Source organism: Eulemur rufifrons, chromosome 9, assembly GCF_041146395.1.
Source record: "Eulemur rufifrons isolate Redbay chromosome 9, OSU_ERuf_1, whole genome shotgun sequence".
NCBI classification, from domain to species: domain Eukaryota; kingdom Metazoa; phylum Chordata; class Mammalia; order Primates; family Lemuridae; genus Eulemur; species Eulemur rufifrons.
This window is the reverse complement of record NC_090991.1, coordinates 19844273-19860843: the sequence shown is the minus strand read 5'-3', so window position 1 is coordinate 19860843 and position 16571 is coordinate 19844273. Positions and strand designations below refer to the sequence as shown.

At 53.1% G+C, this 16571-nt stretch overlaps 1 protein-coding gene across 2 annotated transcripts in view; it reads right to left on the bottom strand.

Moving 5' to 3' along the window:
• The window catches only part of RHBDL3 (rhomboid like 3), a 41867-nt gene extending 37117 nt beyond the window's left edge, over positions 1-4750 (bottom strand). Inside the window, exons 1-2 of one of the 2 annotated variants that reach the window (XM_069481005.1) lie at positions 4618-4750; positions 3001-3024 (exon numbers count right to left, since the gene is read on the bottom strand). In XM_069481005.1, coding sequence (XP_069337106.1) covers positions 3001-3024; positions 4618-4728 — 135 coding nt within the window. In that variant the 5' untranslated portion in view covers positions 4729-4750. The remainder of the gene's footprint in view (positions 1-3000; positions 3025-4617) is intronic. The other variant, XM_069481006.1, reaches the window with a different exon arrangement.
• Positions 4751-16571: the final 11821 nt, after the last annotated feature.

The window sequence follows — 16571 nt, the reverse complement described above, 5'->3', positions numbered from 1 at the left end:
GCAAGACCACATAGGATGAACAAGACCAATGTCATGGCTTCAGGCCCATCCACTTAGTTTCATGCTGGGTCAAGGTTACTCCACATGATGAAGAACCAGACGGCAGAGAGACATTGGGCCAATTCCATCCCTAACACCTGGAAAACAGAGCCCAGCAGATCCCAGTTTGAAACTGGGTGACCACTGGTGTCTGCTTGACCCAGGAAGGGAGGAAGGACGTGCCTCCCATTCCACTGCCCTCAAGAAGGTGAACTCCGGAGCCACCACATTTGCTTGCACGGACTCTGACAGGTGTCATGTCCCATTACTAGTTTGACCTGGTAGGGCTGTCTACTTCTCTATGAAATGCTGGGGAGGCTGCCTCCCCTTCAACCAACTTTTCTTTGCTAGAGGTACCAAGCTCACCAATCACCAAATCCTACCTTTGGGCAGGCCCAGAAGACAAAGCAAAAAGGGTAAAACACTTCAGCTTTCGGAATAACCTAGCATCCTTCCAAGGTCGTGTGTCCATTTGGGAAGCTTCATACCTACTTTTCCTTCAGCCCTACAGAGGGAACGGTCGAGGGACAGCTCAGCAAAGTAGGAGGCATGAAAGCAGAGGGACGAGACATCTGCCAGACGTCAAACCCACGCTCAGGAGCAGCTCTCCTCAAACACCCAGCACCAAAGAAAGGAAGATGATGGAAAAGGATTCTAATGCCGCCTCAGGGATGGGGAGTAGACACCAGGCAGAACTTATTGTAAAAAAAAAAAAAATTGTCCAGAGTAAGTTTTGGTAGTTTCTTTCCTAGAATCAATTTTTTGTCTGTCCAGAATGGTTGGGCCTCCCAGAAGTAGGGGGATGCTCTTTGTGACACCCAAGACCACCTGCCAGTTGGAAAAATTGGATTTCGTAGACCACTGGCTAATATTAGATGCTATGTGTTCTCTCTGCTCCCTCGAGTCCCAAATTCTTCCTACTAAGGTTCACCTCCATTCACCCAAATGGTTTATTTCAGAATGTAAACACACACCACAGAAGGACTGGCAAAGGAAATTAATCAAATGAGAAAGACACAGACAGAGAAAAAAAGAATGATACACTGTGTTCTAGGTTTTCATTCTAAATCTGGCAGGAGGTGTGAAGGGCTGGCAGCTTGGTGGTAGTGGCAGCAGTGGCGGCAGCGGGTCCCCTCCTGCCTCGGGGCGGCAGGCCAGCAGCTGCTGTGCTCTCGGGAGTGGAGGGGGAGTGGGTGGCACTCAGGAGCCAAGGGAGAGACGCTCTGTCCTGTCAGGACGGGAGCGGGTGGAAGTTCCTCAACCACAGCCAGGCCTCGTGGTCAGTGTGGGTGACAGCCCCAAGCGCTCACCCCAGGCCCCTCACACTGCAATGCCATGTCTTCCGTCCCTCTCGGGCATCTGCACTTGGCTGACTCCTCAAATGGAACCTGTCTGAAACCAAAGTCGTCATTTTTGCCAACCCCTACCCTCGCAGCCTGATGTTCCCTTTCCCTCCTAGGTTCAGAATCTCAAAGATAGACAGGTAGGTCTTCTCTTCTATTTAGGTCTATTAAGATCTTCCACTTCTCCTGCCACCATGTTCCTCTTTCTTTCCATTCTCATTGTCATCTTCCAAGTCAAGGTCCCTGTCATTCACTGCTGCAGGCTCCTGGCTAGTTTCTCTCATCCTGCAACCCATCTCACCTCTTCCCACTGGCACACAGGAGCTTTCTGAAACATGGCTTGGATCTCCTAACAACCCTGCTAAAGAACTTCCACAGGCTTCCCCTGTCTGCAACCTGGTTCAAGCTACTTTTTCAGCTTCGTCTCCTTCTCCAACCCAATATATTCCCTCTGGCCCAACCAGACCAAGCTTTTAAAGTGGCACAAACTTCATGGCACAGCCATTCTCACTCGAGGACTGTAGCACTCACTATCCTCCCGAGGGACAAAGAGGAAGAAGGAAATACACAACAGCACCCAACATGAGTACCAACCAAAGAAGAGAACCATTTCCTCGCTGAAGGTCAAATGTCCATCTCCAGATTCAAAAGCCAACACTTGGCACTGCTGACTCCATTTCTTACACCCCATGCTCCAGGCATTGCAAATAATCACATGCTAGTTCCCCTCTGTGGCCTCCCAGCACTCTCCCACCTGTACCTCAGAATTAAAGAAACAAAATCAGCCTTCACAAGAGCCCATACTGTGAGTCATCCACCCCACCCCCTACCCAGGATGGTAGAGATTTTTTTTTGTTGTTGAGATAGAATCTTGCTCTGTTGCCCGGGCTAGACTGCCATGGCATCAGCCTGGCTCACAGCAACCTCAAACTCCTGGGCTCAAGTGATCCTTCTGCCTCAGCCTCTCGAGTAGCTGGGACTACAGGCATTCGCCACCATGCCCGGCTAATTTTTTCTATATATTTTTACTCATCCAGATAATTTATATATATATATATATATATATATATATATTTTTTTTTTTTTTTTTTTTTTAGTAGAGACGGGGTCTCGCTCTTGCTCAGGCTGGCCTTGAACTCCTGAGCTCAAGCGATCGTCCTGCTTCGGCCTCCCAGAGTGCTAGGATTACAGGCGAGAGCCACTGCACCGGGCCAGGATGGTAGAGATTTGACTTCAGTGGTGGCCATGGTGGTGGTAGAAAGGGAGAGGGATTGTCAACCCAAGCCCTTCCCCCTGCTCTCCAGCCCCCCAGCCCCCTACTGCAATCACCTGACAGAGAATTTCCCAGGCATTCAATGCATATTGTCCAATTTCTACAAGGTATAAACCCAGCTCTGCTGGAGTTAGAAGGAGGTTGGAGGGAGGGATCCTCTCAGGGGCGCCCCACCGCTTCCTCCTGATACCTGGAGAGCAGCGCCCCAGAGATGCACTAAGCCACGCCCCCAGCCCACGTCACCGTCTCTAGAGCGTAGAGCTAGGGAAGCCCACGCAAGCAGGGAGACTGAGACTGATTTCAGGGGGAACTGGAAGGAAGGGGGGGATTTAACTGCTCACATACCTGATCAAACAGGACTTTCCAGTGCTGGTACAGAGGGAGGCCATGCAGGAGAGGAGGAAGAGGAGAAAAGAAAGAAAGACACACTTATCACCAAAGTCTCTGTAACCCCCTGATGTTTCTGACAAAGCCTCCCAGCTGCTGCCCAGGAGTCACCACCAGGCTCAGGGACTGGCCACAAGTGACCCGGGGAAAACCCCGGGAAGAGCTCCCCAAATGACTGAGCAAAGGGGCAGAGGCTCACAGTAGGGGATGGGAGTAGAGGAGGGGTGCTCCTGGGGGCTGCAAGGTGGGTGTTCCTGGTTCTGGTACAGGCAGGCAACGGATGAGAACATGGGTGATTCTCAATAATTATCAAATAAAGATGTCCAACTATGTCCAAGCATCTTTAATAATTCCAGCTGCCTATAGCCTATGTCCACGGCTACTCCCAGGCAATTCCAGCAGACCCTGCTGCAGCGGGGCTCAGCCTGCTGGGGGCCAGAGACCTCTATTCAGCAGAACTAACCCCTGTATAAACACTAACATTTTCCTGTAGGGTTTTTTTTTTTTTTTTTTTGGTGGGGGGGAGGGCTTCCGAATGCGCTGAAACCTACCCCTTCTCTTCCAAGGCTGAGTCTAAGTGGTGAGTACATGAGATTCTACAAGGGGTTCAGGACCAGAAGGAAGTGATAGGTTTAACCACGGAAGCCAAAGAGAGATCTTAGACTCTCCCCGGCCCCATTCAGACTTGCCACCGTTCGTTTTGTAGGTTGGGGGGCCTGGTTTCACTTCCATCTCTTCAGCCCGAGGGAGGGATGGGGCAGGGCAGGGTGTCTGCCCAGTTTTTCACCTCTATTTGTAGGTTTACCCCGGGAGGGAGAGGCTTAAGAAACTCCAGTTCCCAGGGCTTCCCAGTGCCGGCTCCGCCAATGGCTCCCGAGGCCGAGGGATGGAGACCTGAGCAGCAGACGGCGGGGAAGCTCTCGGGCAGCCCCCACCCCATCCTCGCCCAGGGGACCGTCCCTGGCCCCAGCGCGGTCTTGGACTCCTGAGCCCCTTCTGGGAGCAAAACCGCTCCCAGCGCTCCTCCTCTCCCTGCTCCGGCCGGGTTCAGGGACAAGGACCAGCGTGAATTTCAATCAGTGTCGCGACAGGGCAGGTGCCGGGCGGGAGCTAATCCGGGAGCGGAGGAGGGGGTCGCCAGACTGGTATGCGCTGCCAGGGACCGGGGACTCTGCGGCGCCCGCTCCTTCCCGGGCTCAGAGAGCCCGCAGGTTGCGAGTGGGAGGGGAGGGGGAGTCACTGCTGTGACGCCGCCGCCTCTGCGGGAAAACGCCGTGTCCCGGGCACTGCACCAGCTGCGGGGAGGGGGCTCCCGTGGCCGACGGGTCCCCGGCGCAGCAGCGGAGGCTGTGTCCCTCAGGGAAGCCGCGGGAACCCAAGCGGGGAGGGGGTGGAGCGCGTTCGTTTCGGGGAGACCGGTCCCTCCGCCTCCCTCCCTCCCGCGGGGACCCGGCCAATCCGGGGCGCTCCCGCGTCACCTTGAAACCTCCAAGTTGCCCCGGGGGGCGAGACGGGGGCAGTTCTCCCCCCGGTGCCCCCCAGAAAGTTTGCCCGGCCTGGGGAGGGAGCACTCACGTCTTCCGGCGCCGCGGGCAGCCGCTCCTCGGCCTCGGGTTCCAGCTCCTCGATGCGCTCCGCCTCGGCGCAGGCGGCCACTGCGGGGCCCGGGCTGGGGTGCTCGCCCATGGCCGAGGCGGGGGTCAGGGGCGGCCGGCGGCTGCGGGGCTCGTCCCGGGGCGCTGGGCTAACTTTGCGCCTGGGCGGCCGCGCCGCTCGGGGGGCTCGGTGCGTGCCGCGCCGCCTCCGCGCCAGCCCTGCCGCCCGCTCCCGCCCCCATGGCCCCGGCCCCCGCGCCGCCGCCGCCCGCCGCCGCCTCCTCGCAACCCCGGGACGACCGGCCTCTCCGCCGCCAAACTTCTCCGCGCTCGCGGCCCCGCCGGCCTCCGCCTCCGCCCCGGCCCCCGCGCCCGGCTCCGAGGCGAGGGCTCCCTTGGGCCGGCCCGGGCCCCGCCGCTGCCCGCGCTCCCTTCCCGCTTCCCGCGGCCCCCGCTCTGCGCCCGAGTCTCCTCCTCCCCGCGGACTCCTCGGGGGCGGCGCGCGGGCGGGGGCGGGGCTGCTCGCGGGGACCGCCGTCCTCCGCCCCACCACCCCGGGCGCCACCACCCGGGCCAAATCGGTCAGAGCGGCGCGGCCCAGGGAGGAGGGAGGGCTGCGGCGGTGTTGGCGGGGAAGTGGCTGCACTGCCCGGGGCGGGCACGGGGACTGCGCTGTCCCTGGCCCCATCACAGGCAGCCTCCACTCCGGGCCCTAGTTTATCTCTCCCACCGGGGTAACGATCTCTTGGAGGCGGCAGCTGTGTGAAGGAGACAGAAGCGAGGTTTTCACTAAGTTGGCAACGTCAGGGTTAACTAGGAGTGACTTGGCGGGGGTGCTGTGAGGACGAGATCCCCCCCAACCACCCTCACGTCTCTTCACTGCAGTCTCAGATTCCGGGAGGTCCCGGGAGGCCTAGGGATGGGAGAAGTCAGATCTTCTTGGAGATGGGGGGTCCTGGGCCCCAAACCCTAAGTCTTGCCGTCCCTACACCCTGAGCCATGTGACCATGCCTGGGCTTCATGTGACCACATTGGCAAAGGTAAGTCCAGGGAAGTGCCCCACCTGTGACAGGGCAGGTAAAGAAACTAATGCAATCGGGAATGAAGTTAATGAAAAGGAGTAGGGGGTCTTTTAAAGGAAAAAAAAAAAAAAAACTGATGCTTTTTCCCTGCAGGAAAGAGCCCCCAGGAGGGACTGTCTCCTGCAGCAGAGGCTCTGCCTGTAAACGGTGCCAGTGGCCAGCTGGGACAGGTGTCCAGCTCTCCCCAGGTAGGCTCATTCTCCGCGAAATCTCTCCAGCCCCACCCCTACCCCGTCAGTCCCCAGCCTAGCCCACACCAAGGCTGTGCCCTTCCACTCCCCTTCCCTTCCTTTTCCCACCGCCCCCTCACTTGCCTTTGCCCCTCTCCCTTCCTCGCAGAAACTGAGGCTCTTTTCCATTAGTGAAAGTTGCAATTAATCCTCGCATCTTCATAAAGCAAGCACATCACCCTAGCCCCAGGATCTGACCTGTGACCATCTCACTCAGCAATGACTGCTCCCTTAAACACAGAGAAGGAAATTAACTCGATTCTAATTAGGTGAGTTTGCTACAGACACCAATTTTCATCTCGGTTTCAGAAAGTGTGATCATTTCAACTATTTTTGTTTCTCACCATCCTCCTCCCCATCCCTACTCTACTAACAAGTCAAGATCCTGCCAAGATTTCCTTGTAAATAAAACTGTCTGCATGGGGTGCGATTTTGAAAACAGCCTTCAGGGGACAGAAGAGAGGGTGACTCCTTTGTGGAATGAAGCCCAGAAGGCTTAGCCGATGCTGGGGGTCCTGGGGTCAGTGTCGCTGCCTCCCTTGGCCCCTGTAATCATGTGCATGACCTGCATGGGTGCTGGCTCTGTTAAAGGTAGATCTCAGGGACCGCAGAATTGGCCAGGAAGCCTGGTTCCAGGGAAACTGGAAGAAGGGCTGGCCGCTCTGCTGGATGTCCAGCAGCTCTGGGAATTGGTCTGACTCCAGCTACCCCTTGGATCCTGCCTCTTCTCCAGCCCAGGGACAGCTCTTATCAGCATACCCAACTCCATCGTCCCTTTAGGTGGAAGGGACGGTTCAGTCCCTTAGTTTAGTCCCTGAACATTTACGGAGCTTCTACTAAGTACCAGTGACAGAGCTTTGGGAATACAGAGGCGGATAGGACCCAGACCCTGCCCTCCAGAAACTGGTAATTGGGGGTGACAGCCATGTTCAACACAAGGATTAGTCCTGGATTCAGGGGAAGCTCATGAAGTCCAAAAGAGGAGGTCCCTGTGGGCCCAAGAAGGCCTCCCAAAAGATATGCGCCCAGAACCAGACACCGTGGGAAAGGTATAGGAGAGGCGTTCCAGGCAGAGGAAACAGCCCCAGTATGGGAAGCAGCATTATATGGGAGGCAAGCCACAAGCAATTTGGCATGGCTAGACATTAGAGCAAGGTGCCCAAGGTAAAGAGCCCAGACTGGAGGGGAGGTTTGTGAAGGGCTGTGAGTTTCATAAGAAAAGAACTTGGACCTTACCCTAAGGGCAATGGGGAGCCATTGAAGGATTGTGAGCAGGAGAGTAATATTTTAAAAGATCCCTCTGGCTGTAGTGTGAAGCCTAGACAGGAGGGAAGTTGGCCTGAACATATGGACATGGGAGGTGCTGTCCACGGAAGAAAGAGGTCAGGAGGGCAGCAGCAGCTAGAATAAAGGGGAGAAGGAGGATCTGAGAAGTGTCCAGAAGGGGATGCTGTTCTTCCTTTGCTATGGCTGTTCCCTCTACCTAGAAACTCTTCCATGGTCTCTACCTGAAAGTTGCCCCATCTTTCAAGATTTAGCTCAATCGCATGCTCCTGCCCCTCTGAACTGAGTTTGACCCCTTGGGTTTGAAGTGTTCTTCCCCAGGCTCTGGTCCTGTTCTGGATTGACTCCTGGCACCTGTCCCAGCTGGCCACTGGCACCATTTACCCCACCTTGGCAGACAGTGTTCCCAAAAGTCTCCTAAGAAAGAATTCCTGAACTTTCACCAAAATCTTCCCTTTAGGAAACGGCTTCCCTCTCTCCGGCGCCTGCTGGAAGGAGAATGGCCATCTGGACTTGGAGACTATTAGGGCAAATTGTGACATCCAACATCCCCTGTGAACCTGAGGCCACTCTCACCTGCTGTCCTCAGTGTTGCCCAAGCCAGCTGGACAGCTCACTCTGCCTCTTACCCGCCAGGTGAATCTGCAACTAGGTACGACCCACTCCCCAGCAGGCAGTGGGACAGGAGGCCTGGGGCCCGTGGCCTAGAAACCTCCAGGATGGGAATGGCTGGGCTACCAGATCGCTTTCATTCCGCTCTATCCACTCTAACCTAAGACAGCCTAAGGACCGGCACGTTCTGTACCGTATCAGGGACAGAGGAGGGAATGGGCATGACAGCTACTCACGTTCACTGAATGGCCGCCGTGGGCCAGGCACTCATAGACACCTGGGGGTGTGCTGTGCACAGGCCCGCTCTGGGAGAAGCCTTGGGGTCTAGTGAGAGATGACAGCAAACTCATCGGCATTTATACCCTGCTCTTCATTTCGTAAGTGCTCCACACCTGTGACCTCTTTTAAAGTTCCCCAAAAGACACTCTGAGTCAATACAGAACAGGTCAAAAGCCTGGGGAAGAACAGCTCAAACCCCAAGGGGTCAAACCTAGTTCAGAGGGGCAGGAGCATGCTACTGAGCTAAGCGTTGCAAGGTGGGGCAGCTTTCGGGTGGAGAGTGTGGAAGGGTTTCTGGGTGGCGAGAACAGCTGTAGCGGAGGCACAGAGATAGGAAAGCTGTTGACCATACTGAGAACCGCTCAGTGGTTGAGCACAAAGTAAGGACGGCAAAGGCAGGTGAAGATGACCACGTTGCAAAAGTCCTTGTGTGCCAGTCTGAGGAGGTTGGACCTCACCCAGTGGGCAGCAGAGAAGCATTTTGGGAAGATGAAGCTCATTATTGCCATTCAACTAACAAGTCGTGAGTGCCCGTTATTGGCCGGACCCTGGCCCAGGTGCTGAGAACACAAAGGGGATAAGACCCAGGCCTTGGCTTCCTGGGAGAAAATTGGATAATCCTCTAATTACAGCCAGGAGGCTAACGGGGAGGAGAGAGGGCAGAGCCTTTGGGGGCTGAGTCTCTCCAATGTGCCCTCCAAGAGAGGGAGGAGGTTTTTTAAGGACTTGATGTTCTGGACCTGGGAGCGGGGACAATGAGCTGCCACTGAAAAGCCAGGAGCAGCTGCTGGGAGAGGTGGGGGGTGAGGGGGGCTGAGCACTTTATTTGTGGATACCTGGAGCTAATGAGAAGCCAGGGAAGAAACATTAAGGGCTGTAATTACTGCTCAAAGCAAATGGCAGTGCCCAGAAGGGGGGGGCGTGGACAAGGGGTGACTTTTATCCCCTTCCGCTCAGTCCTCTTCAATAACAGTCTCCCATTCTGACATGGCCCCAGCCAGGCCCACCCCTCCGTGCCCTTTCTCTCTCTAAAGCCAAACTGAACCCAGGCTGACCCCAGCAGTGCCCTCGCTCCACCTGTAGCTCTTCTCTTCTGAGAAACCAGCAGACCAGCCCTGGGCTGCCGCCGTTTGCCTGCCTGAGATGAAGACGTAAGTTATTTTTGACTGAGATCCAAGCCCGGGCCCTGAATTCTTTTGTCTTCCAGGAATCCCCCAGTCATGTTTGAAGTCTGCAAGTCCAAACAGCAGACGTAGCTCAGGGAGGTGGAATCCAACGGCCTCCATCTCCATCTCCAGCGTTCTTCCATTATTGCCTGCCGTCTGCCAGATCAAACAGAGCGAGACTGCTAAACGGATTTTTTTCCCCTTTCGTCTCTTCCTTTCACTCCAGGGCCCCCAATTTTCTGAGTAACTTAAATCATTACTGAAAGATGTCTAGGTTCACAGACCAAACCCTTTCAAAGAGAGGCGTGGGCATCCAAAAGTTGAGCTCAGAAAAGCCCAGAAGAAACTTTCCTGGTCCTAAGATTTAGCTGATGATACATTCAGGGAAACAGCTGCTTTACCAGGTCTCATTTTCCTTGCTTGCCATCTCCCTGGGGCTTGGCTGGTCCCCCGGGTCCCCTTCCTGAATTCACTTTGGGCCCCAACACGTCTGTATGACCTTTGCTTATGCTGTGGGTAGGTCCCCGTCTATCTCGTTAGTAAACATCTTGTTCAATCTTGTGCGCTTCTCTGATGAATGCTCTCCCCCACAGAGCTCTCCCCAGCAGTCCAGCCCAAACAAACACCTCCTTCCTCTGAATCACTTTTTTCTTTTGCCTTTGCATTATATTATCTAAGTTTTATCTTCCTGATATCAGAGTGTACGTGCCTTGAAGGGGAGGATTATGGCTTATTCAATTTTGCATCCATCACAATACACCATGTTGCATATTGTAGGAACTGAGCAAATGTCTGTTTAATGAAAAACAGAGCATGCCTCTCTTGATATGACATGAAGTCTAATTACATAGTTATTACTCTCAGCCCGCAACAGGAGACAAGTTTTATGTTATGCAGAAAAAAAATCTTCTGCATAATAATAATACACTTTTATGCCTGCTGCCTTCATTTCAAAATACTTCCACATTTGTCATTTCGTTTCATCCTCAAAAAAGTAAGCAGAACAGGTACAATTGCCTCCGTTTCACAAATGGGGACACTGAAATCCCTGGGCCGAGAGGAGGTGTGATTCTCCATTCCTCTTACCAAGTGTCTTATTTTGAGTGAGATAGAAAAGCCCCTGATGGTGGCAATGCCCTTGGCCCCAACCAGACCACCGCCTGCAGAGACCGTTTTCCCAGGGCAACTGGGCGGGGCTACATCAGAGCACACAAGCAGGGCTTGTCCAGCCGCAGGCGGGTATGAGTCAGAAACTTTGGGGCTGTCTCTGGCTTTGTAGCAAAAGCTTCTGTTGGTCTCTTCATCTGCTTTGTTTCTGTTATGCTATGTGTGTGATCAGTGTCCCCAGAAAGAGAGGGAATGGTCTACTTTAATTCCCCACTGCACAGAGCCAGGCACCGGGGTGTCCCACAGACTCTGGAGAGGAAAGGAAGCAGAGTCCGGAAGGGCCGTGGGCAGCTAGCCGCCAGGCTGGGCAGCCGTGGTGGACCTTCGGGTTACAATGTACTGTCTACGAGGGCAAGGACTTGGTTTGTTCACGACAGTATCCTTGACTCCTAGAATGATTCCTGGCACCGTAGAAGGTTCCCAGAAAGTATTTGCTCAGTGAAGGAACCTGTCCTATTTATACTTCTCCAGGCCTACGGAAGGCCTCCCAGAGGTCAGGAAGTCTGCCCAGTGCCTGGCGTCCTAGGACTTCCTTGGCCTCCTTTGGGGAAGAATGTCAGTTCAAGCCAGCACGTCCTCCAGTGAGGGGCTGCCGTGAAGAATGACTTGGGGTCCACGAAGCGGGCTTTCTGATGACGAGGAAGCAGCAGCAACAGCAGCAGCAAGACATCCCGGAGCTCCATGTTCAGTACTGCAAGAGGCAACTGGCGCTGGGGAAACAGCCCCGAGCAGCAATGCAGTAGCAGCGGCGGCGGCAGCTGCCTGGGAGCTCCGGCAGAGGAGTGAGACGGTGGGCACTCACGTCTCTTTCCTCCATCTCTCAGCCGCACAGCCGAGTGAGGCTGTGTGAGAACTTCTTAGTGCACATTGTAAATACCATCTGTCACACTGCCTGCCCAGACGCGGCCTTCCTCCCTGGAAGGGAAGCATTCTTTATTATTTATGCAGAATGCACCCTACTTAAGTGTTGCGCCACCAGGAGAGAGGGGAAAAAAAAAAAAAGCCTGTAAGAGTCAAGGACGGCAGGGATCTGCCCCTCCGATTGCAGCCGGTTGGGAGGGTTTGGTCGCCCATGTTTCTGGGGTAGGAGGTCAACTCGGTCGGCAAAAGCACAACCCTAGGAATTAGGAGGCCTGCATTCTCGGCTTACTTCTGTCACCAGCTTGCTGGGTGACCTTGGGCAATCACCTCACCCCTGCAGGCCTCCATTTTTTCATCTGTAAGTGCAGGGCTCAGACTAGATGATCCGTGACATTCCCTCCAGCTCTAAATTTCAATTGCTGTCCCTGTAACCATTCTCCCTCCTGTGCTGGGTCAGAAGCCTGTTCATTACCCATTGCCCTTTTTCCCAGGTGGGGGACCGAGAAACACAGCTCAGGATGTGACTCCTCAGTACCTGAGATTGGGACAGGGGTCAGCAGACCTAGGTTCTTGTCCAAGCTCTGTCTCGTGACCCTGGGGAAGGCACATTCTTCTAATCTTAGTTTTGTCATTTTCAAAAAAAGTGGGAGGGACTAGGAGATTTCTGTAGGAGAGTTCATCTCTGAATTCCATGATCTCTGATTTTCCCTTTCAAAACACTGCTAATAAACAGCTTTACAGACCCAGCCTCTAGACACAGACATTAGTGAGACATAATTCTCTGCCTTCAATGAGCTCCAAGTCAGGAGGAAAAGACATGCTAAAAAAAAAAAAAATACCCTGCAGGTACAATGTGACAGGTACTAAGTAGAAGGTGGATGCAGAGGATGAGGTGGCACAAAGGGGTTTGCCAGGTGGATGAGGCTTGCTGTGCTGCAGACAGAGGAGACTGCATGTGTTAAGGCAGGAAGGTGTGACTCTGCGTAGGAACTGCCCACCTGCCCATCATTAGGGTAATGGCGACGTTCTGGGGGTCTTTGCATTGACCGCTTCCTCTCCCACTCCTTGAGAACAGCCCATTACTCACTGGGTTGGGGGTGAGGGAAGTTATGCTTGATGGCTCAGTGTGGCCTCCCTGTCCATGAAGTACATCACCAAGGAGATGAGTGACTTAAAGAACAGGTCTCCCCTTCCATCTCTTGCCTTTATCTGTTCTCTGAATTAGAGCCAGTGAAGCAGGCTGAAATTAGGAGGCTGGCTCAAATGGCCCCAGGTGACCCACAATTCTCCAGCCTTGCACACCATCAGGCCGGTTCCGAGGAGGAACATGGCACTGTGCAAGATGGGGCCCGGCGGCTGGTGTAGGCAGTCTCGGTTTGCTGGGCATCCTCCCCTGTGCGGTCAGAGCACGTGATCTGTCCTACAGCTGTGGCAGCCTGTTGTGGCTCCTCGGGGAGCTGTCCAAGTCCTCTGCAGAGAGATGGAGTTAACCTGTCCCTTCTCCGTGAAGGACGTCCTGCAACAGAAATGCGCTTCTTCCCCCCAGCTTCTCGATCTGGTTGCTGCAGCTCTGGTCTGCAGTTCAGACGCCCGGCTCTGCATACTCCAGAATACACAAGAACAGCAGAGAGGGGAGACGCATGCATCCGCGCGACATCGTTAGCTGTGAGCAGCCTCACAGGCTACGAGCTGTGGGGTCAACCAGGCTCAGAGAAAGCCTGCGAAGCGCCGGTGAGCATTCTGCTGGCTTGGCTAGCTGCACCAATTTATATCCTGGAGAAAAGGGGCCACAAGTCAGGGAAATACCAGCAATGCTGAGGGAACTGGCACATTTGCCAGATGGTTCCCGGGGCACGATTGTATCTGCAGAGGGACGTCTGCAGGGGAGGTTCTTTCCTCTGAGAGCAAAGGCGCTGGCTGATGGCTCATTCATTATCCCAGGGCTCGTCTGGAGGAGAGTGGTGGTTGGAGCACACCCACGCTTGTCCTCCCTTCCCAGAACCTTGAAACTGTGGCTGCCTGAAGCCGAAGCATTCGGGGTTGGGACGCTCCAAACACTCCCAACTCTGCTTCCTCAGACACCTGCCACCTGTATCTTCTTTCCCGACTCGCAGCAGCCAGTCCATTCTCCCGACTGCCAGCTGTCATTCTCTCTGCTTAATGTAACTGGCCAGATTTAGTGAACGACGCAGCTTGGACTCCGATGATACGAGTTCGGTTATGCTGCCAGGGCTGAACTATGAGCCAGTAGGGACAAGGCCAGGAGGAGGTAAGTGGATTTGAAAAGAGGAATAACTGAAAGGGCATTTAAAATTATTTGCTGCATTAGCGCGGAATTTTCAAGAACTCATTGCTTTTTGTCCTGATAACGTATGTGTCTGCCTTTGTCTTCCCCCACTAAACTACAGATTTTGAGCAGTAGGGATGATGCCTGTCTTGGCTCTGCTACATATTCCAGGTGGATTGGTGGCCGTAGCCTGAATCATGCCAGTGCCCCCCAGAAGCTCTGGTCACGGGGAGAGGGGGGGTGAGCGTGAGCAGGCAGTCACACAAAGGCATCACTACAAGCAGAGCCCAGTGATGCCGTATCGCCAGTGGTCGGTGGCCTCTCTCTGCATAAGGACAGCATCACAGCAGCACAGATAGGCTGTGTATGGAGACAGCTGTGTTAGTTGAGAGGGTGCCCACTTATTAGGAGTCCTATAACCATTTGTCCACTTATTGTAACTTCTGTATTATATCGTGACCTCCTTGAGGACAGGCCTCTGCAACCACCTCACTGTCTCTACAGCCTCGTACCTGCTGTCACATGCACACGTTTATTCATATAGATCTCCGTTGGCATCTGGCAGGAGAACCTCAGCAACTTGGTTGTCCTCAAGGAGCCTCAGTTTCCTTGGATTTAAACGAGGTTGAAATTACCCATCTTGCACGGATGTAGATTAAAGGACGGGACAGTGCCTAGCACAGACTAGTCTCCGTAAGCTTCAGTTCTCCCTTCCTTCCCCCTCAGGATACTCAATACATGGTGTTGAATAAATGAATAAATTACTTCAGAGATGAATACACTTTGGCATCTTTCTTGGATACATTCGCATTCCCCAAAGCCCATGTATTGCAGTTAAAAAAAAATCCAATGATGAAACCAAATTTGTTGTTTATAGCAGGAAGCAACCACCCTATGGAGGGCTAAAATGGTTTCCAGCAGATGGAGAAGTACCTCTGGTTGTTGTTTTTTAAAGGGAAACACAAAGAAACTACCTCTGGGAAACAATGCCACAGGACGCTGTGTTTGACCTCTTTTATCTCCTTGACACAGGAAGCACACAGTTGGCACCTAATAGATGCACACTAAAGGCTTTGCCTCTTGAGAGGTGTTGGAATACCAACCCTGGCTGGGAGCCATGAGAAGTCCTGGAGCCACAGTGTCCTCTAGTGGGGAAGCACAGCCACGGCACGCCACAGAGCTGACCAAGACACACAGTGCCCACGGCTGGACAGGTTCCCTAAAGTGACCAGGACTAGTCCCATGGTGCAGCCACCAGGGCAGACTTGCAGGGCTGTTTTCAAGACTGGAAAATAACAAAGAAAGAAAACCCATACACTTTGCAGGAAACATTTTCCTGCATGTATTACTCAGAGAGCCATTGCAGCCACATTTGTTCCTTAAAATTCATTAATGGGTCTAGGCAATGATTCTAGGCTACGAACATCACAAAAAGAAACCAGATTACTTGCTGCCTCTGATGGAAGTGCACAGCACCACCTGTGAAGTATTTTTGCTGCAGAATTAAACCTGAATCTGATCAAGTCTCTAGATCTAACTACCAATTCACAGGAAATAAATTGGTAGTGCATGAATAAATAATGTGCTGTCTGGGATTTGTTCAAAATAATTCCAGAGGCCGGGTGCAGTGGCTCTCGCCTGTAATCCTAGTACTCTGGGAGGCTGAGGCAGGAGGATCGCTTGAGGCCAGGAGTTTGAGGTTGCAGTGAGCTATGATGACGCCACTGCATTCTAGCTGGGGGAACAGGGTGAGACTCTGTCTCAAAAACAACAATAATAATAATAATTCCAGAATAGGTGGGAGAACAGATGAAACAAGGCTGGCCATGTTGTTGAACCTGGTGATAGGTGCGTGAGAGTTCATTATATGGTTTGCTTTACTTTTGTTTTTATGTGAAAATTTTCATAACGAAATGTAAAGAAAAAAAATTCCTACTAAAAAACCGTCTATTTTAATTCTCCTGAAGACAGCCCATAGGTGATGCCTTTAAAAGCTTTATTCTGCTGCCCCAGAGAAAATGGAAGCCCACTATTTGACATCTTCTACAGGTGGGGGTGTTATAGATTGCTTTCCCCTGGCACAACTGAGCAGCATGGTCAGAATCAGGTGAGCTGCTATGGTTTACAACCGCACCATTTGAAAGAGCTTCTGTTCTTTCCTTTGCCCCTGGACAATAGGGTGAGAAGAGGCCAAGAACCAGTGGGCAGATCTTTTAAGGGCAGCTTTGACAAACGCTCTGACTCAAGGGAGCCAGTTGCTCCCGTGCTCCCTGCAATTCCCAAATTATCTGTATGACCCTCTCTCCTCAGCAATAACTTCTGACCTCAACTTCCCAACACAATGTGCTGGACATCAGAGCATGAGCAGCGGTATAGCGGATTTAACAGCCCCTGCTGCCTTTGTAGCCCTCGTCCTCCCCTCTGCCACCGGCTTACATAAACACAGCTGTATCAGCAGCGCCAGCTGCCAACTCTCCTGGAAGATATTCGGCATTTTTCCTATCCCGGCTAAAAATAAGTCCCAGGCTCTCCTGGGCATCTGCAGGTGGTGCGCTCACTCTGTCATGCTGGAGTTTTCTCAGGATACTGTAAGTCAGAAACGTGGATTTGCTTATACCAAGTTCATGGCAGAAGCTCTGCTCCTTCCCTTGGGAAATGGTCACAAGCAAATTCTAAGCTGAAAAGAGCCCTTCTGTCTGTCCCTAAAGGACTTCACTGACTGGGTACTAACCTGGAACATGGCACCTGCAGACAGAGGGCATGGGTTCAAGTCCCAGTCCTGCTACTTAGCTGGGTCTGTAACTGGTTACTCAAACTCCTTTAGCCTTGGTTCTGTTATATTTATAACAGGGATGATGGTAACATGCATACCTCTTGGTTATGAGAATTAAATGATATGTAAAAAGGGTTTCAGAAACAGCTCTGTAAACATGCTAACACTTTTTCCTTCTTATTACACTTGTCCG